This window comes from Pinus tabuliformis, chromosome 3_2 (assembly GCF_031772625.1).
Source record: "Pinus tabuliformis cultivar Carrire ecotype Pingquan chromosome 3_2, CPIR1, whole genome shotgun sequence".
Classification (NCBI taxonomy): Eukaryota; Viridiplantae; Streptophyta; class Pinopsida; order Pinales; family Pinaceae; genus Pinus; species Pinus tabuliformis.
Window position 1 is genome coordinate 715,613,056 of NC_142302.1, and position 20,576 is coordinate 715,633,631.

The following is a 20,576-nucleotide window of genomic DNA, read 5'->3' on the forward strand; positions in this document are numbered from 1 at the left end:
ACCACATCCTTTAGCAGGGGTTGAGTTACGTTGACAGAGGATGTCATAGCCTTCGACTTCAGCTGAAACAAAAGAAGACGTTAATAGAAGGAGAAGAATAAAACACCTTCCAATCAAACACCTTTTTTTACTTCTAAATTTCCTTCCAACGGGTGTCAACTCTCAGTGTAAAGCCGAGCCAACAACTTGAAGACCATATTGAGACCACTGTGCAATACCTGCAGCATAGAAGTGACTTGCATTTTTTTTGTAGCAAAGCTTTGCCTCTTCGTTTTTTCCTTGGGCGTAGAAGGATTAATGCTACGACCTTACTTCTTTAGCTAAGGAGACAATTGGGTTCATCTCTTTGTTGTCGCCATTGTTTCTCTCCCAGGTCTTTGCACTTACGTTCCATTTGAGCCACCCTCCACACTGCCTCCCGTGACATCCCTTCAACGTCAAATTTTTGTTCTTGCTGAGTCACTATGCCTTTAGCAAACCCATGAATAAATGCATTTTTTGATTTAAAACAAATTATCAATTGAGCCTGTGTGTTGGAGACGTGAAAAAAATTGTGTAATATCAACAATTCAAAAGTGGATAAGATCCACAGATTCTCCCTCTACCGCAGAAGTTTTTTCAGATCAATCTGCGGGTGTGAGCAACTTCATTATGTATTGGTGAGACCACAATTCATTCTTATTCGGCCAGCAAAAACTATGTATAGCACCGTGGAAGATCACTGGACAACATGGAACCTGTTTGCAACATGGAACCAGTTGCGTGGAAGAATCCATCAAGCCTTGCTCTCCTCCAAAATTGAGCGATGTTGAATTGACATAATTTATAAAGTGTGAGTAGTCGGAAACCACCACTGTGGCAATCAACAACACAAATGGTGCTTCGTTCAACTTTGACTTACGGGTATCACAAAGTAAGCGTTGATTTTAAATTTTGGAGTCTAATTTGGACTCATTCCACCTGGTGAAGACACGGATTTCTGCTGTGGTGAAAATTTCCATTGTGGAGGACTTGCCTAAAGGTATGCACCCAGAAAATTACAAACTTTTTTATACATATGGTGAATATTATTCAAATGCATTTTCCCATTATTCACGTATGGTGAATGTTTAAAAGCAAAAAGTTTAATTCACTTTTTTCAAAGTGATTTAAAAAATCAAGGAGAGATAAGTAGTGTTTGTATTTTTTTATGTAACTTATATTTTGAAGTGATGGAGAGATAAGGTGTAATAGTTTTAAACAAAAGTTTTTTGGAGGTGTAATAAGGTGTAGTATTTTGTATGAGATGACTCCTAAGTTTAGGGAATGGAGTTGAAATTTATGAAAGTGAAAATTTTTTTTTTTTTTATTTTGGAGAGATAAGGTGTGATTTTGTGGAGTGATAAGGTGAAATTATTTTTTTAATTTTGGAGCAACAAGTGTTTTGCATTTGGAGTGATAAGTGATTTTTTTTGAGAAAGTCATTGTTGTAATCCAAAGTAATATTTTACTTTGAGAGAGATTGAGTCAATGAACATCTAGTTTTTGAAGACATTTTTCCTCCAAGGAGTTCTCAAACTTTGTGCTTGAGAAGTTTCAGTGAAGATGTCGTAAAGATGAAAGGTTGATGTACTCAAATACTTAAAGGCATATTTTTGTGGTGTTGAAGTGTCCTAGATCCGCCCGAAATTGAATAAGGGGATCTTAGGTACACCTTGTGTAGTGATTGATTGTGCATGTTTTGTGTCTAGTTTTGACACTATAATTATCTTATCTAACACACACAAGGAGTCTAAAGCAAGTGAATGAAACAAGCACATTAATCAAAGCACTTGAAATTAAGAAGTTGCAACGAGCATTCAATCAAGCACAAAAAATCACATGCATTTGTGCTATTACAACACATAATCAAAGTTGGCAACATTAGCATTCTACATCAACAAGCAAATTCATGCAAGGCAATCAAGTTAATGCAACTACAAACTCATGCATTTCAAAAGGCTACATCAACATTCAACGACAATTGGTCATTGTGTAACTTGCAAAATCACAATTTGTAATTTAACTTGTAAACAAAATCAAATAAAATTGAGTTGAATTGTAAAGGTACACCGACACCCAAATTGTGAATTTATAGGAGGTAAAGTGAGTCAATTCTCATCAACCGAGTCAATTAAGTGAGTCAATTCTCTTCAAGTGAGTCAATATAATATCATTTGAACTTGTCATTGTAAACATTGGGTGCATTTTCGGTGGTATCCGACACCCTCATCCTAGTACAAAATTCAAGCAAGCAAGATCTTCAAATCCTATAAGTGTTACAAGCAACCATCAAGCAAAATCAAGCAAGCAAGCGTGTCAAAACTCATAATTGGTAAAGGAGGAAAACGTCTTCAAAGTGCAGAACTAGAGATTAAAGATTTGCAAGATTGCAATCATGAGTTACAGAACAAAGTTGAAATACTGGAATGGAAGTTGGAGCAGAATCAAACCTTAATCAATCAAATGATAAGTACATTAGAAGCAGCGAAAAACTTTCAAATTGAGCTTGTAGTGAAAGAAAAACTCATTCATGCACTTCAAATTAAGTTAAGTGAAAAGCAAGATTTACTAGATGCACAATGTACAGAGAATACAAACACAAGTTGTGACACAGAAGACCTCATCACAACAACAAATGAAATTTGTGATACAAGTGATCTTATTCATCATATTGATGAAGGTTGCGACACAGATGATCTAAGCAAACAAGTTGATATAAGTTGTGACACAAGTGATCTCATCCAATCAGTTGTACTACTAAATGATGCAACAAGTAGTACCAAAGATCAAATTGATCAGTTTGATGCAGCATGTCAAACAGATGAACTATTAATGCTTGATGCCTAGTGTGACACAAAAGGTTTAATAAATCAAGGACAGAATGTTAGCAACAGCAACAAGTATGAAGAACAACAGCAGGATAGCCTTTCCAAGAAACTGATTAGACCTTGGGAAGAAATCTCCTTCAACAAAGATCGACATGGCCTAGGATACAACAAAGAAAACACTTTGTTCCAGACTTCTCAAACCAATTCAATTTGTAAGTGTTGGTTTTCTTGACAATGATCAGAATATGGTTAAGTGTAACCATTGAAAACGAAATGGACATATGGAGAGTAAATGCTTTGACCTCCATCCTTGTCACCATTGTGGCAAAAAAAATCATTCATTCGAAAGATGCTGCAAGCGAAATCAACCACCCAGAGTGAAGATCAATTACGCATGGATTGATCCTTGGAAGTGGTCATCCACAGTGAAATAGTTGTTTATGTGTTACCGAACAGTTCAGGGTCACATGAAGACAGATTCTACAGTAAAATGAATATGGTGAAACTCTCCTACACCTGAAGGGGGGGAGTTCAAAAATCAAGTGCAAATGATTCTCTCCTTTCAACAGACAAAGGGGGGGGATGATAATGGAACTGAAAGTCTCGACAACATTAGAAAAAGCAGCCAGTGGGAAGTCTTCATCAAATCAGCCAGTGGGCATCGACAAAGCATCCAGTGGGCATCATCAACAAATTCGCTAGTGGGCGATCAACAATTTTTGCCATCATCAACATCAAGTAGCCAGTGGGTAGTTTCACATCAACAAATTCGCCAGTGGGCGTTCAGCGGTGAGCAGTTTTCAAAAAACAACAATGAGCAGTTTTGACATTAGCAAATTCACCACTGGGAATTCTCAATATTTTGTCAGTGGGCAAAGCAAATTCGCCAGTTGGCGTCATCAACATTTTGTCAACGGACAAAGGATGTTGATTGAAAGCAAAGGACAGATGGATCCTTTTGCAGCTTAGCACGTGATGGAGTCATCAAGAAAAATTTAGAGATGAATCAGACTTGCAACTGATTCATGTTCTCTTCAGATTGGAGTTTTTTTAAACATCCAGGTTTGGCAGTTTTTCAGGCAGTGTTTTTTGAGAATCAACAATTTCAACATGAGAACTTGGAAGATGGTTCCTGGTTCTTATTTTGGACTTATCATTAAAGGGGGGAATGTTAGCCTCACTCTCATGTGATGAAAACAATTGTAAGTCCAAAAAAATTAAATTAATTAAAATCAAGAAAATTGGATTTAATCCTACCTTTCTAGATTGAGTTTGTTCCTCATGGTTAGGAGTCAGTTTAGGCCTAGTTGGTTGAGATATTCTCTCCAACTAGTTAGGCTCCTAGATTAGTGTTTGGTTGAGAGATTTGCTCAACCATAGTGTCCAAGATAGACGTACTATCTTGAGATAAACTTCCTCATGTATTTATTTGTATTATTATCAGTATTTGTACATTGCATTATGAGAGAGGAATACAGTAAGGCTGAGGCCTTTTCTGCCATTTCTATGTCTTTGATATTTTTTCATGTGTGTTAATTTTGTTTAATATTCTACACACCATGTAAAAGCTTGTTCACCAAACCAAAACTGTATGCTAAGTATAGTCTGAGAGGTTCGATCCTAGAACCTACCCGAGGTCTATTAAAAACCTTAGCCATTGCACCAGCGGGATAAGGAGTGAATAGTGAGTTGCAGAACAGGGGTGTTATTATTGACAGTTTTCGTTCATGTGAGCATATCGTGGCCATCCTTGATTCAAATTGAGAACAGAGACAGGCGTTGGAAAGTTGAGACAGAAGGCTTCTTTTCTACTATAACCAGCAGTGCTTGCGTGCACAGATCAGTTGGTGAAATTTCATGTCAAGAAACCCTTTGGAGCATTTCTTAATAAAACGGATGCCCACTTGGAAGCAGAACCGGAGACGTAGTCCAGAAGGGACGAACTCTGTCAACAATTTGTTGTGTTTGCTTCTTCTCTTTCTGCTGTTATGTTATTTGTTGCTCTCAAGTTTATGTTTATGGCATATTAATAATCAGTTTCCCTCTTTCATTCACACTTATGCAACCTTAGTTAATGCTGATAAAGTTGTGCAAATAATCAATCCTGTAAGATTCCAGATCGCTGGGAAGCAATATGTGAATAAAGAAAGGAAGAGATCATAAAAGATGCAATTATGGAAAAGGCAATCAACATCCAATGACTAAAAGATTTGACTATGATATCTCCATGGGAAAGATATGAAGGCTCTGATGAAGTCTGGAAAAGAAGGAGACCCTTGGCATTGTATATCTTGAAGATGTGTCAATATGTACGCACGATGTTGATGTCACAACAAGCAGATGCCATGATGTAAGGCCATCACAAAAGTAATGCTAATTTGATGTTCAATTTTGATTTTTGAACAATATCTAGATGGGCTAATATAGGTCTACCGAAGGAAGTGTTGTGGATGTCACCTACAACTGGTACTCATGTGTTGGGATGAGAGATCCTAAAGAAAACGTGATGTAAAGGAGGTAGTCGTATGATCAAAATCCAAATATGAACTAGAAGATTACTTTCAGAGAAGAGGAAGAACAACATGAATCACTTAAGGAAAGTGATGGATGCTCGATGCCTAGATTTGTCTTGTGTTGGGTCAAGCATTGACCAATTTTAGATCAGTTTTGGTTGCAGCCTGTGAGTGCCATGTGTTGAGGTTGACTTGGGCAGTTGGAGACCTCAATTAGGAGCAGATCTTGCAGCGATTGGATTTGGTGCCATTGGACTGGTGGAGGGAAACGTGTTGGCTACCCAAAGTAGCCCTTGACAAGACATCATAAAGTGACGTTGACAGTTGAAGGTTGGGTGAAGATTGGAGCCTAATGTGTAGCTCTTTGACGGACAAAAGAGGCTACTAGATTGGCAGATTGGAGCTCATGTATTGGCTAGCCTAGAGAGCAGATTGGATCAGCCCGTGTTCATTGTAGCAGAAGTGACTTGCAACAGTGATAGGTGGCATCCCTCCTGGAGACTCTATGTGTTGTCCTTTGATGGACTAAGGGGCAGCTAGAGAGCAAAATGGAAGTGAAGAACCGGCAAGACAAGATACGAAATAGAGGCTATAGCGAGATTGTCATTATATCTTGTATTCCATAGACTGTTGTATTATTCAGATTGGTTTAATATAACAAAGATTGGGATGTACATATTTGCACAATAGTTTGTAAAAAGTTGTCTATACTTGTGCATGTGTGATTTATTGCTTTATATTGTTCCGCTGTGCAAAGTAGTTTTGTTGAGATTCTTGGTTTGATAGCGTCAAACATTCTAAGATTCTATCCTAGACCCAAGATCGTGGAAATTCAACATGGTATCAGAGGGTGTCTGAGCTACTTTGGAATTCAGTGAATCAAAGTGTGCACAGCGAAAGTACAGCTTAAGAGAGATGGTCACATTGTAGGTGAAGGGCTCACTACAATGTCGAAGTTGAATGTCGAAGTTGCACGTTGGTCTCCAGTATGAGGACAGGTTGGAGGGGTTATCCAACTATAGTCCATGGAAGGAAAGGATCAAGTTGGTCTTGCGGGTCAACAGGATCTAGGAGTTTGCAGAGAAAGCCATCAAGAAGCCAAGTGACCCAAAGGAGCTGGAAGTGTACGAGGATTTGGATACGAGGGTGAGATTGATCATCCTTGATGGTGTGAAGGATCACTTAATACCTCATTTGTCCAAGAAGAACACTGCAAATGAGATGTGGATGGCTCTTCGGAATTTGTTCTAGAATAAGAACGAGAACCAGGTACCAATATTGGAGGATAAGTTGAAGTCCACCAAGATGATGCAGGGTGAAGGAGTGACTTTGTATCTAACGAGATTGTCTCAAGTCAAAGATGAGCTTGTTGCCATCAGTGTGACTATTTCAGAGAATGATATGGTAAGGATCGCCTTGAAAGGGTTCACCGAGGAATGGAAGCCCTTCATCAAAGGGATCATTGCCAGAGAGAAGTTACCATACTGGAATAGGCTGAGGGACGACTTCATTCAGGAGGATTTGCGAGACGAGGATCTTCATCTAAATAAGAGGGCTTCAAATGATGACATGGCACTTGCAGCACAAATGAAAGGTAAGCAGAAGGACTTGAGTAAAGTCAAGTGTTTCAACTGTGGCGAGATGGGTCATTTTTCGTCGAGATGTCGGATGAAGAAGAAGACGAGAGATGACGAGAAGAAGAAAGGGAAGCACGTCGTCGGTATTGCCACTTTTGTTGAAATAGATGCTCTCACCAGGAGGTTGGAGGAGGAGGACTTTGTTATGATCTCTCATTTCTCACAGGGTAATATCGATGAGAATGGATGGTACGTTGATAGTGTTGCATCGAAACATATGACAGGGTCACAGGAGGTTTTTGAGACTCTAGCTAGATGGGACTTGAAGTTGCACATGGTGTTGGGCGACCAAAGTCAGAAGGAGATCCGAGGATCGGGACTTGTGCCATTTAGGATGGAGATAGGACGGGTGATGCGGGTCCAGGATGTATTGTTTGTACTAGGACTTAGATATAGCATGATATTTGTCTCGATGATTGAGGAGAAGGGGTTTGAGATCTTGTTCCAAGATGGAAAGGCAAGACTCATACCTAGAGGCTCTAACTCCGCGGGTATTGCACTTGGAGTTAGAGAGCATGGTCTATACAAGCTGACGAGGAAGCCTATGGATCATGGGAAAAAGAAGCAAGTGAACCAAGTGCAGGTTCCAAAGAAGCAGTTGCGGGTGCAGACTTCAGAGGGGCAGGTACAAGTTCCAGAGGCTCAAAGGGAGTGGAGTTCTAGCGGGAGCTCGCAGATTCAGAGGAAGACTTTGCAACCCAAGAAGAGCGTGTGGTCAGTGGGGAGCAAGGGTGCTTCCACATCTGCCAAGAAGGAATCATGGAGGGATTGGAAAGCGATACAGGAGAAGAAGAAGAAGCAGGATGCTTCCAGTGATAGCAACACTTCCAACAAAGGCGTAGTTAATGCTACAGGGATTGCTGCAATAGTGAGCGCTTAGAGTTGGGCGAGTGTTGCAAGTAGTGATGATGACGATGAGTTACTTCCTAGTCTTGGAAGTACCTCCCTCGCTAAGAGGGAGTGTTGATTTTTGAGTAGCTTGGGAGGTACTCCAAGCCCTAGGGTTCAGGGTTTGGAGGGTGGAGCACCACAAGAGTCACTTGTGGGCTTGGAACCCAAGGTTGGGGTTTTGCACCCATCGTGATTTGGGCCAAAACCATGGAGCATTTTGGACATGTGATGGGATGAGATGATAGAGGGCAGAAAGGAGAATCGAACGCATTGAGAATCGTTGAATTTTGGGATATCCTTGATGAGTTATAATTTTTTTAAGGAGTGGGTTTGCACAAGAAGAGTTAAGGTCGGCTAGTTTTTATGGAGGCCTTATGACAACTTGTCAAGCCCTATGATGACGTTTTGAGGAAGCCCTTGTATATGGTATAAATACAAGGTGAGTGAGTTTCATTTGGGACATCCATCCATGCAACGCAAGGCAGAAAAGGAGCAATAAGAAACTCGGCTAAGGGAGAAATAATACCTCTGTTTGGGCCACAGGAAAGAGGGCACTTCAGTGAAGCAGGGAGGTTGTTTTGGAAGCTTCTCGTGACTGTTTGGAGGGTTGTTTAGACCTGCAGGAAGGTCGAGCTAGGTGAGGTAAGACGCAAGTCTGTTGGGACATGTTTTGTGGTAAGGTATCTTTGTTTTAAGCAAGGTGTGGGTACAGGAAGGAGGTGTGGGTAGGCCACAGGCGGCAGCCTTAACACGTCAAAACAAGGCATGTGTGGCTCTGTTTGAGGGCAGTAAGTGCCTAGAACATCAGCATGGAGGCAGAGGATACATGTGGAGGAAAGTCGCAGCTCGTTAAGGGACTGTGTGGGTATGTTTTAGGGTTTGACGTGGGCCACAATGATGCCCTAACCAGAACACAATCATAATAGCAGTTGTACATCAGACTTTGGAACCAGATTTGTCTTGTGTTGGGTCAAGCATTGACCAGTTTTGGCTGCAGCCTGTGAGTGCCATGTGTTGAGGTTGACTTGGATAGTTGGAGACCTCAACTAGGAGCAGATCTTGCAGTGATTGGATTGGGTGCCATTGGACTGGTGGAGGGTGTGAAAATTCAGAATCCTCGAATCACTACTGCAGCAACTACTTAAGTTTCTTCTATTTGTTAAATAACTGAACAAATTATTTATGATGTTCTATGGTAAATATCGAAACCAATACACTGGATGTATGACAATGATGTTTTGGAATATGTGCAAGGAAAGGTTCATGAGCCTTCGGAGAATGCTCCCGCTGCCACCAAAGTCCAAGTACAAGAAAGGTGAGATCAAGGCAAAGAAAATTATTATTGATGGTTTACAAGGTCATTTACTTGTTTATGTTGGTAACTTGAAGAAGTCCAAGAAAATGTTTGACAAGCTTTTAGGGATGTATCAAGTCAACAACTTGAACAACATCCTCTCTTTGAAGAACAAGCTCAAAGAAATGAAGATGAACAAGGGGGAATTTGTACAATCTTACATCATGAGAGTGCCCCAATTAAGAGATCAATTGCAAACTATTGGTGAGCCTGTATTTGATAGAGAGTTGATGATGATCACTTTTCAAGGTCTTCGTCCTATGTGGGAAACCTTCATTTACCACCACAAGCAACAATAAAAAGCTCCCAACATTTGATGAGCTTGTGGGACAATGCACTCAAGAAGAAGCTAGAATGATTTCCAGTGGAAGAATTCAAAAGTGAAGAAGGAGAGCCAACTGCCTATGTTGCCCAACACAAGAAGAGTAAGGGTAGAGGAGGACCATCTAATTCAAGGAAATCTGCTCCAGCACCCCAAGACTCTCGTAGAAGGAAACCAAGAAGAGACAAAGACGTAACAAATATTGAGTGCTACATAGGTCATATGTTTGGTCACTATGCTCAAGATTGCAGTGAAAGAAGGGATGCTCCAAGGTCAACATACAACAACAATCGTGGCTTCAACAATAGCAGGTTCAATAATAGAAGAAGAGATGATCGAAGAAGAAGAGATACTTCGAATGATCAAGAAGAAGGCCATCATCCTCAAAAGAAGTCAAGAAATTCCAAGTATGAAAGTAATGTAAATGCTAACCAATCTGAGTATATTCTTATTTCTACCCTCTCTAGCTCTTCTCCTCCAAATTCACATGATGGTTCGTAGATAGTGGGGCCTCTAGACACTTCTCTAGGTAGAAAAAGGTCCTCTCATATCTAGTTGAGAGGGATACAAGTTTAATGATCATTCTTGGAGACAACTCTGAACATCCTATGAAGGGCCTTGGATTTGTCAAATTTGATTTAGACTCTAGGGAATTTGTTATTCTTCATGAAGTGATGTATGTTCTGGAACTAAAGAAGAACCTAGTATCTATTTCTTCTTTGGAAGACAAAGGAATGAGAGTAGCCTTCATAAAAGGAAAAGTTATCCTAGCCAAAGGAATCTCGAATGAAAGATACCTTCACATTGGGATCTAGAGTGGAAGGACTCTATAAAGTCACTGGAAGACCTCTCCTAGCAATGGTCCACAACAACAATCATCAAATTGAACTATGGCACCGAATATTGGCACATCTACATTACGAAACTTTTCCGAAATTGAAGAAGTTAGACTCTAGGATTCCTAATGTTCAAGCTCGACATGATGGAGTATGTCCAGGGTGTGCCAGTGGGAAGAAGACAAGGGGACCATTCCCCTCTAGCAAGAACAAGACTAATGACATCCTCCAACTCATTCATTCTAACCTGTCTGGATTGATGCTCGTGCATTCTCTTAGCGGCCATCTCTACTACATAGCTTTCACTAATGATTTCTCTAGGAAGACATGGATATATTACTTGAAGCATAAGGATGAGGCCTTTGATATGTTCAAGGACTTCAAGGCTTTGATCAAAAATCAAACAGGGAAGAAAATTAAGTCTTCAAGTATGACAACGGTGGAGAATACATTTTGAATGAGTTCATAGACTTTTGCAAGAAGGAAGGTATCAAGAAGGAGACTATTGTGCCCTATAATCCCAAACAAAATGGAGTAGCTGCAAGAAAGAACGGGTCTATTGTGGAAGTTTCCCGAGCTATGCTCCATGATCAAAAGTTGTCAAAGTTCCTTTGGCGAGAAGGAACAAATACAGCGGTATATGTTCAAAACAGGGTTCCTCATCATGCACTAGACAATAAAACTCCCGAAGAATTATTCACGGGTGTGAAGCCCAACATCGGTCATCTCAGGATATTTGTTTGCCTTGTATATTTCCATGTGGCGAAGGACAAAAGGGACACATTGGAAGCCACTGGAAGAAAAGGTACATTTGTTGGGTACTGTGAAAATTCTAAAGCGTTTAGAATATATATTCTTGGTCAAAGGAAGATCCAAATTAGCGGGGACATGACATTCGATGAAGATGTTGCCTCCACCTACTCCTCCTGAAAAGAAAGATGATGATATGGTTACTTTAGAAGGTCCTTCCATGCCCAAATCTGTGTTGATGATCCTATGGAACCCATGGATCCTTTGGACCCTCCTCCAAGTGATCCTCCTACTAGGAAAAGACCATTGTGGCTTCGAGATACATTACAAGATGTTGAAAGACACATTCCCACCAGAGGGAGTTTTAGAGAGAGCAAGAAGCCATGCCAATATCAGGGATACCTTGTAGCCATGAGTATTATTATTCAAGTTGAGCCACCTACCTTTGAAGAAGTTGTGAAGGAACAAGTCTGGAAGGATGCCATGGTCAAAGAATACGAATCGATTATGAAGAATGATGCATGTAATGTCGTTTTGAGACCGAAGGGGAAATTAGTGATGACTTCAAAATGGCTATATAAAATCAAGCATGGAATTGATAGAAGCATCAAGAAATACAAGGCAAGGTTTGTGGCCCGAGGGTTCTCCCAAAAAGAGGGAGAAGATTATGATGATATATTTGCTCCCGTTGCTCACTACACAACCATTAGATCGATTGTTGCCCTTGCTGCTAGTCAAGGATGGACTCTTCACCAAATGGATGTAAAGACAACATTCCTTCATGGCATGTTATAGGAAAAAGTGTAAGTTGAGCAACCACAAGGATTTGAAGTGAAGGACTGAAAGACACATGTTTGCAGGTTGAAGAAGGCATTATATGGCTTGAAACAAGCCCCCAAAGCACGGTATGCCCATATTGACAATTACCTGGTGAAGCTTGGATTCACAAGAAGTAGCATCGATCCCTGTTAAACTTAGCAACTAGGGCAAAACTTCATATGGGTCATCTTATTCATGGCTGATAATATTTTTATTAGATTCCTCTCGTTGAGAGGTGTAGGATTGATATAAAGATCATCCGATTCCGATAAGTATTCATGGAGATATGAATTTATTTTGATTATGAAATTATTATCAGGCCGACCTACAACTCATGTAGGCTCAGAAGCCCAACAGTCGCATCTATTCAAACACCAACGTTGTGTATAAATACAGGAGGACTTTTCCTCATTTAGACTCACTCATCTCATCACATCTCTCTCTCTCTACTGCGCAGAAAAGAGTCTCTTCTCTACTGCGCAAAAAAGAGTCTCTCCCTCACACATGTGAAGCCGGAAGTTGCTGAAACTGAAGCTGCAACTACAGAAGTAATGATTGACCTGCGTGGACTAGAAGATCTCCTCGTCTAAACTGCGTTGTAGGTTCATCTGAACCTCCTCTGAAAGCCGCAACTTTTGGTGGTGGAATCCAGTCAATCCAACGGACAGTTTGCAAGATATCGACTGCCCTAGTTTGAAGCCCGAAGCTGCCGAAACTGAAGCTACAACTGCAGAAGTAAAGATTGACCTGCGTGGACTAGAAGATCTCCTCATCTGAACTGCATTGTAGGTTCATCTGAACCTCCTTTGAAAGCCGCAACTTTTGGTGGTGGAATCAAATCAATCCGACGGACGGTTTGCAAGATATCCACTGCCCTAGTTTGAAGACGAAAGCTGCCGAAACTGAAGCTGCAACTGCAGAAGTAAAGATTGACCTGCGTGGACTAGAAGATCTCCTCATCTAAACTGCGTTGTAGGTTCATCTGAACCTCCTCTGGAAGCTGCAACTTTTGGTGGTGGAATCAAGCCGATCCGATGGTCGGTTTGTGAGATATCGTCTGCCCTAGTTTGATGATGAAGCCGCTAATGCTAATGTTGCTGATCTAAGGTTTGCTACTGCTGATATGAATCAGATTTATTGTATTATTTCTCTCTGCTGAATTATTGAAGATAAAATAAGATTTGATCAAAGGGTTTCCCCACACATTGTGGGGTTTGTCCCTGGCTAGCCGCCACATCTTGTGTCTCTTGTCTTGGCTTGTTTTCTGTCGATCATTTAATGTTCTATCTGCACTTTACTTTATGTACATGTGATTGCTAATCTGTGGAATATAATAAGAAAAAGAAGTAAATTGTTATACGCATAGAACATACCATAACTTAACATGGTATTGAAGCTGAGGTGAAGACAAAGCCCGAGCAAGAGCAAGAGCAATCACCGAAGAGAAGATTGGCAAGGCTATCCTAAAAAGAATGATGGGGTCCTCAACACTCTTTCCTGCCGAAGACAAGCTCCGTGAGAAAGCTGACTATCACGGATGGAAGATGTCTATCGATCTAACCCTAAAAGATCAAGGAGTGCTGGACATGTAAGAGGCAATATTGTTGAGCCTCCATCAAATGCATCCGCTTCTGCCTGGAACAAATGGAAAAACAGAGAAATCAAAACAAAGAAGATCATCCTGGACTCTATCGACAAGCACTTGGTGGCCTACATCTCTGAACTGGACACCTCCAAGAAATTCTACGATAGACTGGTGAGTTTATTTAAAGTAAATGATGCAAATCAAGTTTTGTTTCTTAGAAATAAGCTGAAGGAAATTAGGAAGGGTAAAGATGAGAGTATGCAAGCATACTTCTTAAGGATCACCGAAATCAGGAACGATCTCCTATCTATTGGGGAGGCTATTACTAACAGGGAAATGGCACTCACGACTCTTGGAGGATTACCATCCGAATGGTACGTGTTCAGGACTACTCTTCTGAATAATAATGTAATTCCTGGTTTCGAGGAATTAATGGCTAGATGCATTCAAGAAGAAACAAGGGTAGAAGAGCAAGAAATGCCCATGCCTAAAGGTCCTCCTGCTGCCTTTTCTTCTCATGCTAAGAAAATAAATAATTCTGGGACTAAATCAAAAGAAAAGGTTGGACCTAAGGGTGGAAGAAAAGGACAATGTTACATCTGTGATAAAGCAGGTCACTATGCAAGGCAGTGCCCTGATAGAAAAAACTCACACTGGGAGGATGATCAAAATCCCTTTGATGGAAATCAAAGGAATGAAAAATTCAATAGCAAAGGTAAGAGGAGAGTTGGGAATCAAGGAAGAGGACAACCATTCAAGAAGGCTAGAAATTCCAAGATGTATTAAATGCACCTGACCTCAAAAGGAACCTGGTGTCCATCTCGACAATGGAAGACAAAGGCTACAAGGTAACCTTCAGCGATGGCAAGGTACGTATATGGAAAAATAATGTTAAAGATGCCTTTACTCTTGGGTTTCATGTTGATTCATTATATCAGGTCGATGGAAGTCTGCTAGGTGTCATATATTATGACACATCTCTTCAGTCTGAACTTTGGCATCAGAGGTTTGCCCACCTTCATTATAAAGCTCTACTCGGTGTAAGACAAATGGTGACAGGGATGCCCGAATTCTGAGTAGAGAAAGAAGGTGTATGTCCAAGATGTGCCGAAGGAAAGCTCAAAAGGGGACCATTCCCCTCAAGCCAAAGCAAGACCTCCAATATATTACAGTTGGTTCACTCAGGCATATCTGACGCTGGCACTAAGAGGGAGACTACTACACCACATACTCCTAAGCAGAATGGTGTGGCGAAAATGAAGAATTGTACGATTGTGGAAGCTGTCTCTATGGGTAGATGATGTAACAATGCCTGATGTGGAGGAACCCATGGATCCTATTTATCCACCTAAGCCTTCCTCTTCTAGGAAGATGCCTTCATGGCTTAGGGGGATACTTGATGATGCTAAAGGACATGCTGCACCCCGAGGAACCTTCCGTGAAAGTAAGAAACCTAACAGGTATCAGGGATACCTGATCATCATGAGCACGATCATACAAAATGAGCCTCCATCATTCTCAGATGTCGTCAAGCATCAAGTATGGAAGGATGCCATGACCAAAGAATATGAGTCTATTATGGAGAATGATGTCTGGGAAGTAGTTCCCAGACCCCGGGACAAGACAATTGTCACTTCTAAATGGCTTTACAAGATAAAGCATGCAGCATATGGAAGTACGGAAAAGTATAGGGCTCGTTTTGTTGCTCGTGGTTTCTCCCAGAAGGAAGGTATAGACTATGATGTGATATTTGCACCTGTTACCAGATATACGACCATCCGCTCGATCATAGCCTTTGCGGCTTCACAAGGATGGAACCTACATCAGATGGACAAGACCGTGTTCTTGCATGGTTCGATCAAAGAATAGGTCTACGTGGAGCAACCCAAAGGATTTGAGATTTATGATCGAAAATCTCATGTATGTAGGTTGAAGAAGACTCTCTATGGGCTGAAGCAAGCACCCCGAGCATGGTATGAGAGGATCGATAGCTACTTGATGAAGTTGGGATTCACTAGGAGTGAAGCCGATCCTAACCTTTACTTTAAGGTTGAAGATGACAAGCCTCTCATACTGGTGCTATATGTGGATGACCTCTTTCTAACAGGTGCATATCCTCTCATTCACAAATGTAAGAGGGAGTTGGCTTCTGAATTTGAAATGAAGGACCAAGGACTTGAAGTGTGGCAGAAGCCAGGGGAAATTTTCCTATCTCAAGGAAAATATGTGGTAAAGATATTGGAAAGATTCGGTATGATGGACTGCAAGCCTGTGACTACCTCAATGATCTTAACTTTTAGAAGTTATATGGTAGTGATGTCGGACAAGATTTGGGAAATGCCTCTGAGTTTCATAAACTCATTCGCATTGATGTTCTTAGAGAACCTCCGTCCGAACATATGCTTTGTAGTTAGCATTGTGAGCTCATATTTGGTTGAGCCTCACTGGATTGATGCCAAGAATCTTATGAGATGTCTTCAGGACACAATCTCTCATGGATTGAGAAAATCACTCTCTCAACAATAGAAATGTAATGTGACTTCAACCTCTACCATATGCTCTCTTTATAATTTCTCCATGGGCCATATTTGAATATTTCTCATCTCCAAAGTGATAAACGGCTAAGATTAAATCCAAGACCTTCTTAGATCAACAGTGAAAATATTTATCCTTAGATAACATTAGCCCAAAGACAAAATTAATTAAATAATCAATCAATGTACTTTTTCCTAAGTTAAAACTTAGGAAGGAAACCATATTAGTTGCTCCTCTCGAACACCCACCTAAAATATACTTCTTCTCATGCATGTTAGACACAAGCCTATGCAAAAGATCTTCTGAAGCTACAAAATCAACAAGCTTCTATCCAGTTCAGAGCGATGCAGATCCCTAGGATGTATGCAGCAGTTTATCTCCATTTTAGAGATTCATCGACTGCATGCTTTGACTCAGTAATCTCCAGTTGGGGTGCTCCAATCCTAGTACTCCTATCCATGCGGGATGGCACACTAGGTGATCAGATTAGGGTGAGGATTTGACATAGTTAAACTGAGTGCCTCTTCCATGTGCCCGGATACATTGTATTTTTCCTCCTCTTCCTATTATATAAAGGAGATGTAGGGCACACCATTGTGTTGGTTTGCAAGTTATAGTTTCGAGCTATTGCAGTGTATTTCTTCCTTCCAATTTTCCAACAGAAGATAGATCTGATTGAGAGTTTAGGTCTCTGTACTTGCTGTTCATAATTTCCAGAAATATGTATTTGTAGATTAGTGTATTTACCGAGGTTTAGGTTATTCTTTCTAAGTGCAGAACTTGCGCACCATGGTTTGAAGTTTAACACTTTTAACTGTCCTTGTTTTCCCAATAAAAAACCTCACAAATTTATTTCCAAATTTTTGTATACTGCTGTTAAAGGGAAAAGGCAGAAGCAGTGATAAACAGTAAACACAACCAGCTACTAAGGTTCTGACAATTATGATGAGGAATGATGGGTCCAGGTAACTCAAGAGAAGAATAGGGTAGCTCCTTAGTGAAAGCAATGTTTAGAACAAATACTACCCCTACGAAGACAGGCACAGGGTATCAAAGAAGAGATAAGCATTAAGGATGAAGTAGAAGAACAGAGGTAGAGGTTCCCCTCCTGCCTTATTTCTCAATAATGAAGCATAAAAAAGAACATTAGTTTTGTGAGGACAGGCAAAGACCGAAGCAGGAACAGGTAGTAAAAGTAGAAAGCCTTGGTTGGAAAATATATGGATCGACTCCTTTTGGAAGGTAAGAAACTGAAAAGGAATAAGAGAAGCAAGTGCTTAAAAAATAGTATAGAGAAATGTTAGAGCATCTACATTGACAACCTAAGTATGCTGTTATCCAGGAAGAAAGTATGTCTTGATCTCGGTCCTCAAGAGAGAGGCTTGAGTTTCCTTTGAAGGTCTGGGTACCCACTAGTAGGCAATGTAGGTGAAGCACCACAAATTGCAGGCTTTAATCAAGAGTACAGTCCCAGCAGGTTCCAGACCCTTGAAGAGGAGAAGCAAAGATGAGGACATGACTGAAAGGCTCCAGCAAGCTGCAGCAGAAAGGCTACAAAATGAGAACTAGATACTTTAGGACTTCTGTAAGTCAGACTTCCAGGACATAAAGAATAAGATTATCGCAATGAAGTCTGGCACGGAAAACTGAATTGCAGTACTCCTTCCAGGTAACAAAGGGGTGTGTCATGGAAAGCATCCTGCCTCCTCGAGGAGCTTTGAAGCTCAATCATTGTTCAAGGAAGGATAGAGGTTCAGCATAACTATTATTCTGCTCTTTGTGTTGATTGAAAAGGGGGACGCAGTTTTCTACAGCCTATGCTATTGGTATATGTAACTTAGATAGCTTGTTTTTCAAGAGTTATTCCCATGTACTGTTTCTACTTCTCTACGTACATACCAGATTCAACAATGCCGTGGAACAATGCAAAAATATGTTGTGTCTGTATGCACCCAGGCATGTGATTTTCTTCCAGACTAGTTATGGCTATCATATCAAAAGCAAGGCCGGGCTTTGGAAAAGCATGAAGTTGAAGCTATGGCACCTGTACTGAGAGTGATCAACCTTCTTTCTTATGGAGATTTTAATTACGCCATATATCAACAACAGTGCTTGCTGTGGAAGAAAGTTTCATATTTCACTGTGAAATTCATCCCATCGGCATCCAAATAAACAGGGCAAGTTCATTGGTGAGGTTGACAGAGTATCAAGTGTCCACCAGTGCACCAATCTAGCAGTGGTATGTCCCACCCGTAAATAGGAGTTTTAAAAGAATGAAGCCTGGTGTATGTCCCAACCAATTTTGGCTGGGTAGCTACCCATCAGCCACGGCACGTAAAGCCAAAGGAAGTCCGCTCTATTTGGTACAGCCGATGAGGGTGAGTTTCTGGAAGTGCCTCCAACAATAAATGAGCCGTGTTTGCCATGTTGTCAATTATTTTAGGTCATTGGGTTCCAAACAATTTGGCCTTTCGGCACATGGAACCTTGTTCATTGGTGAGGCTAGCAAAGTATTGAACAGTCCACCAGAGTTTCATTCTTACTGTGGTATGCCCCAACTAAATGGTGCTAGTTTCAAAGGGACAGGGCCGAGTGCAAATATTGGACAATTAGTTACTTGTGTGACTTGGAACCTAAGCAATGCCATGCAGTGCAATTCCTCAAAAAAATCCAATAAATGATGATTAATAATAACCAGAATAATAGACTGGGCATTCTCCAAGTTGATGTTAATGGTGGGAACCAATGCTTATTCAGAAGCTAATTATTAAAGGCAAATTTGGCTTCCTGGGTCGTGGGATACCCAATTCCTTCAAAAAACAGTTACAGTCAGCCAATAAAGTGCGATTTGACAGTAACCGCTCGCGAGGGAAAAATAAAAAAGCAAATGGATTTCGATCCGGCGACCTCTGTTTGGCTTGCAGAAAGTCATTGAGTAATTGAAGTAAATTCTCAAGATAGACGTTTGATAAATCCACACCTGGCCAGAGTTCTTGGGATTAACTGTGGATGCCTTGCCTCCACATCCTGCAGCTCCAGACTTGTAGACATGTCGTGAAGAAGCCGGTTGCTTCGACTTGGCCTTCGAATTCATTGTCGCTGGCTGCTCCTTCACGCTTGCTAATTCCAAAAGGGACTTTCATGTAAGAAAGGCCATGTTTTGTGTAAATTAAAGTGGTCTATATAATTTTCTTTTCACGCGACACCGTAAATTCAAAGCAGTGCGTTTGGCAAGAAAAGTCAAAACAGTGTGTTTGCGTATGTTTTTTAACGCAATAGGTAACTTATTATTATAGTAGTGAGTATTTATTTAGGTAATTTAGGTTAATTCATTATTGTATTCCAGCAAAATTATATTATTTGGAATTATATTGGCTGGTTAGTAAAGGATAAATTTTCACACTTGTCATATGTTTATGAGTTTTAGGTGGTTAACTTATTTCTTTACATCTAAGAAAAATGAACTTACTTTTGACCAAAAGCATACTCCATACCTAATATGTATGTTACACAAATCATAATTTTGAATAATATTTTTGTATTTTTTTTAAATTTTATTAGTTAATGTATGGAAGGGCTTTTTCTATTTCCATAAATATACCGTATCATAAATTAATTTGGTATATGGGTTGAAGTGATTTTAGATTAGAGATTTGCACTTCAAAGGATTTGATCTCTATGGATGTATGATAAATCTGAGGAATTAAAATGGATCTAAGTTGGTTATATATTAGAAGAGCTAAAGGTTCCTCTCGAGTTGAGAGCTGCCGCTATAAGGTTATACGAGAATGTAATTGCGAAGCTAAAGAGCAATCAAGAGTGGTCGAAAGATATTAAGTGTAACATCGGAGTTAAACAAGGTTGCCCCCTCTCCCCTACCCTATTTGGCATTTACATCGATAAGCTCGAAGGCTATTTAGAGGAAGCAGGATGTGATGGCACGATCTTAGTTGGGATAGTCGTCATCCTTCTTCTTTATGCTGACGATATTGTTCTTTTGGAAAGGTGCCCATCCGATCTTAATAAGCAACTCAGACTTCTTAAGGATTTCTGCTCTACCATGGGTATGACTGTTAACACTGACAAAACAAAAGTTATGATTATCAAATTCAAGAAGGACACTTACGCTAATTTTATGTATGACAATAATAACTTGGAGGAAGTGTATTCTTACAAGTACCTAGGAACTGATATTCATCACAAGCTCAACTGGAACCATAGCATTGAGAAAAGGATTAATAGGGGGTGGAAAGCTTACTTTGGTCTTGAAAATAATTGTAAAATAGCAAACCTTGTAATGTGGGATAAAAAGAAGTTCCTCTTTGAAACTTTAGTCACTCCTGTTATCTTATATGGTTGTGAGGTTTGGGGTTGCAGCATCTCCAGAGAATCATGGAGAAAGATTGAGCAAATCCAGAAGCGTTTTATAACTTATAACCTGAAAATTAAAAGTAATACACGCTATCCTATTCTCCTTATAGAAGC

General features: G+C 40.3%; 1 protein-coding gene across 3 annotated transcripts in view; it reads right to left on the reverse strand.

The window, feature by feature from the left end:
* Positions 1-19,260, reverse strand: part of LOC149182640 (DExH-box ATP-dependent RNA helicase DExH1-like) — a 150,646-nt gene extending 131,386 nt beyond the window's left edge. For all 3 annotated transcript variants that reach the window (XM_089416911.1, XM_089416910.1, XM_089416912.1), the window contains exon 1: positions 19,072-19,260. In XM_089416911.1, the coding sequence (XP_089273037.1) occupies positions 19,072-19,185 (114 nt within the window). In that variant the 5' untranslated portion in view covers positions 19,186-19,260. The remainder of the gene's footprint in view (positions 1-19,071) is intronic.
* Positions 19,261-20,576: the final 1,316 nt, after the last annotated feature.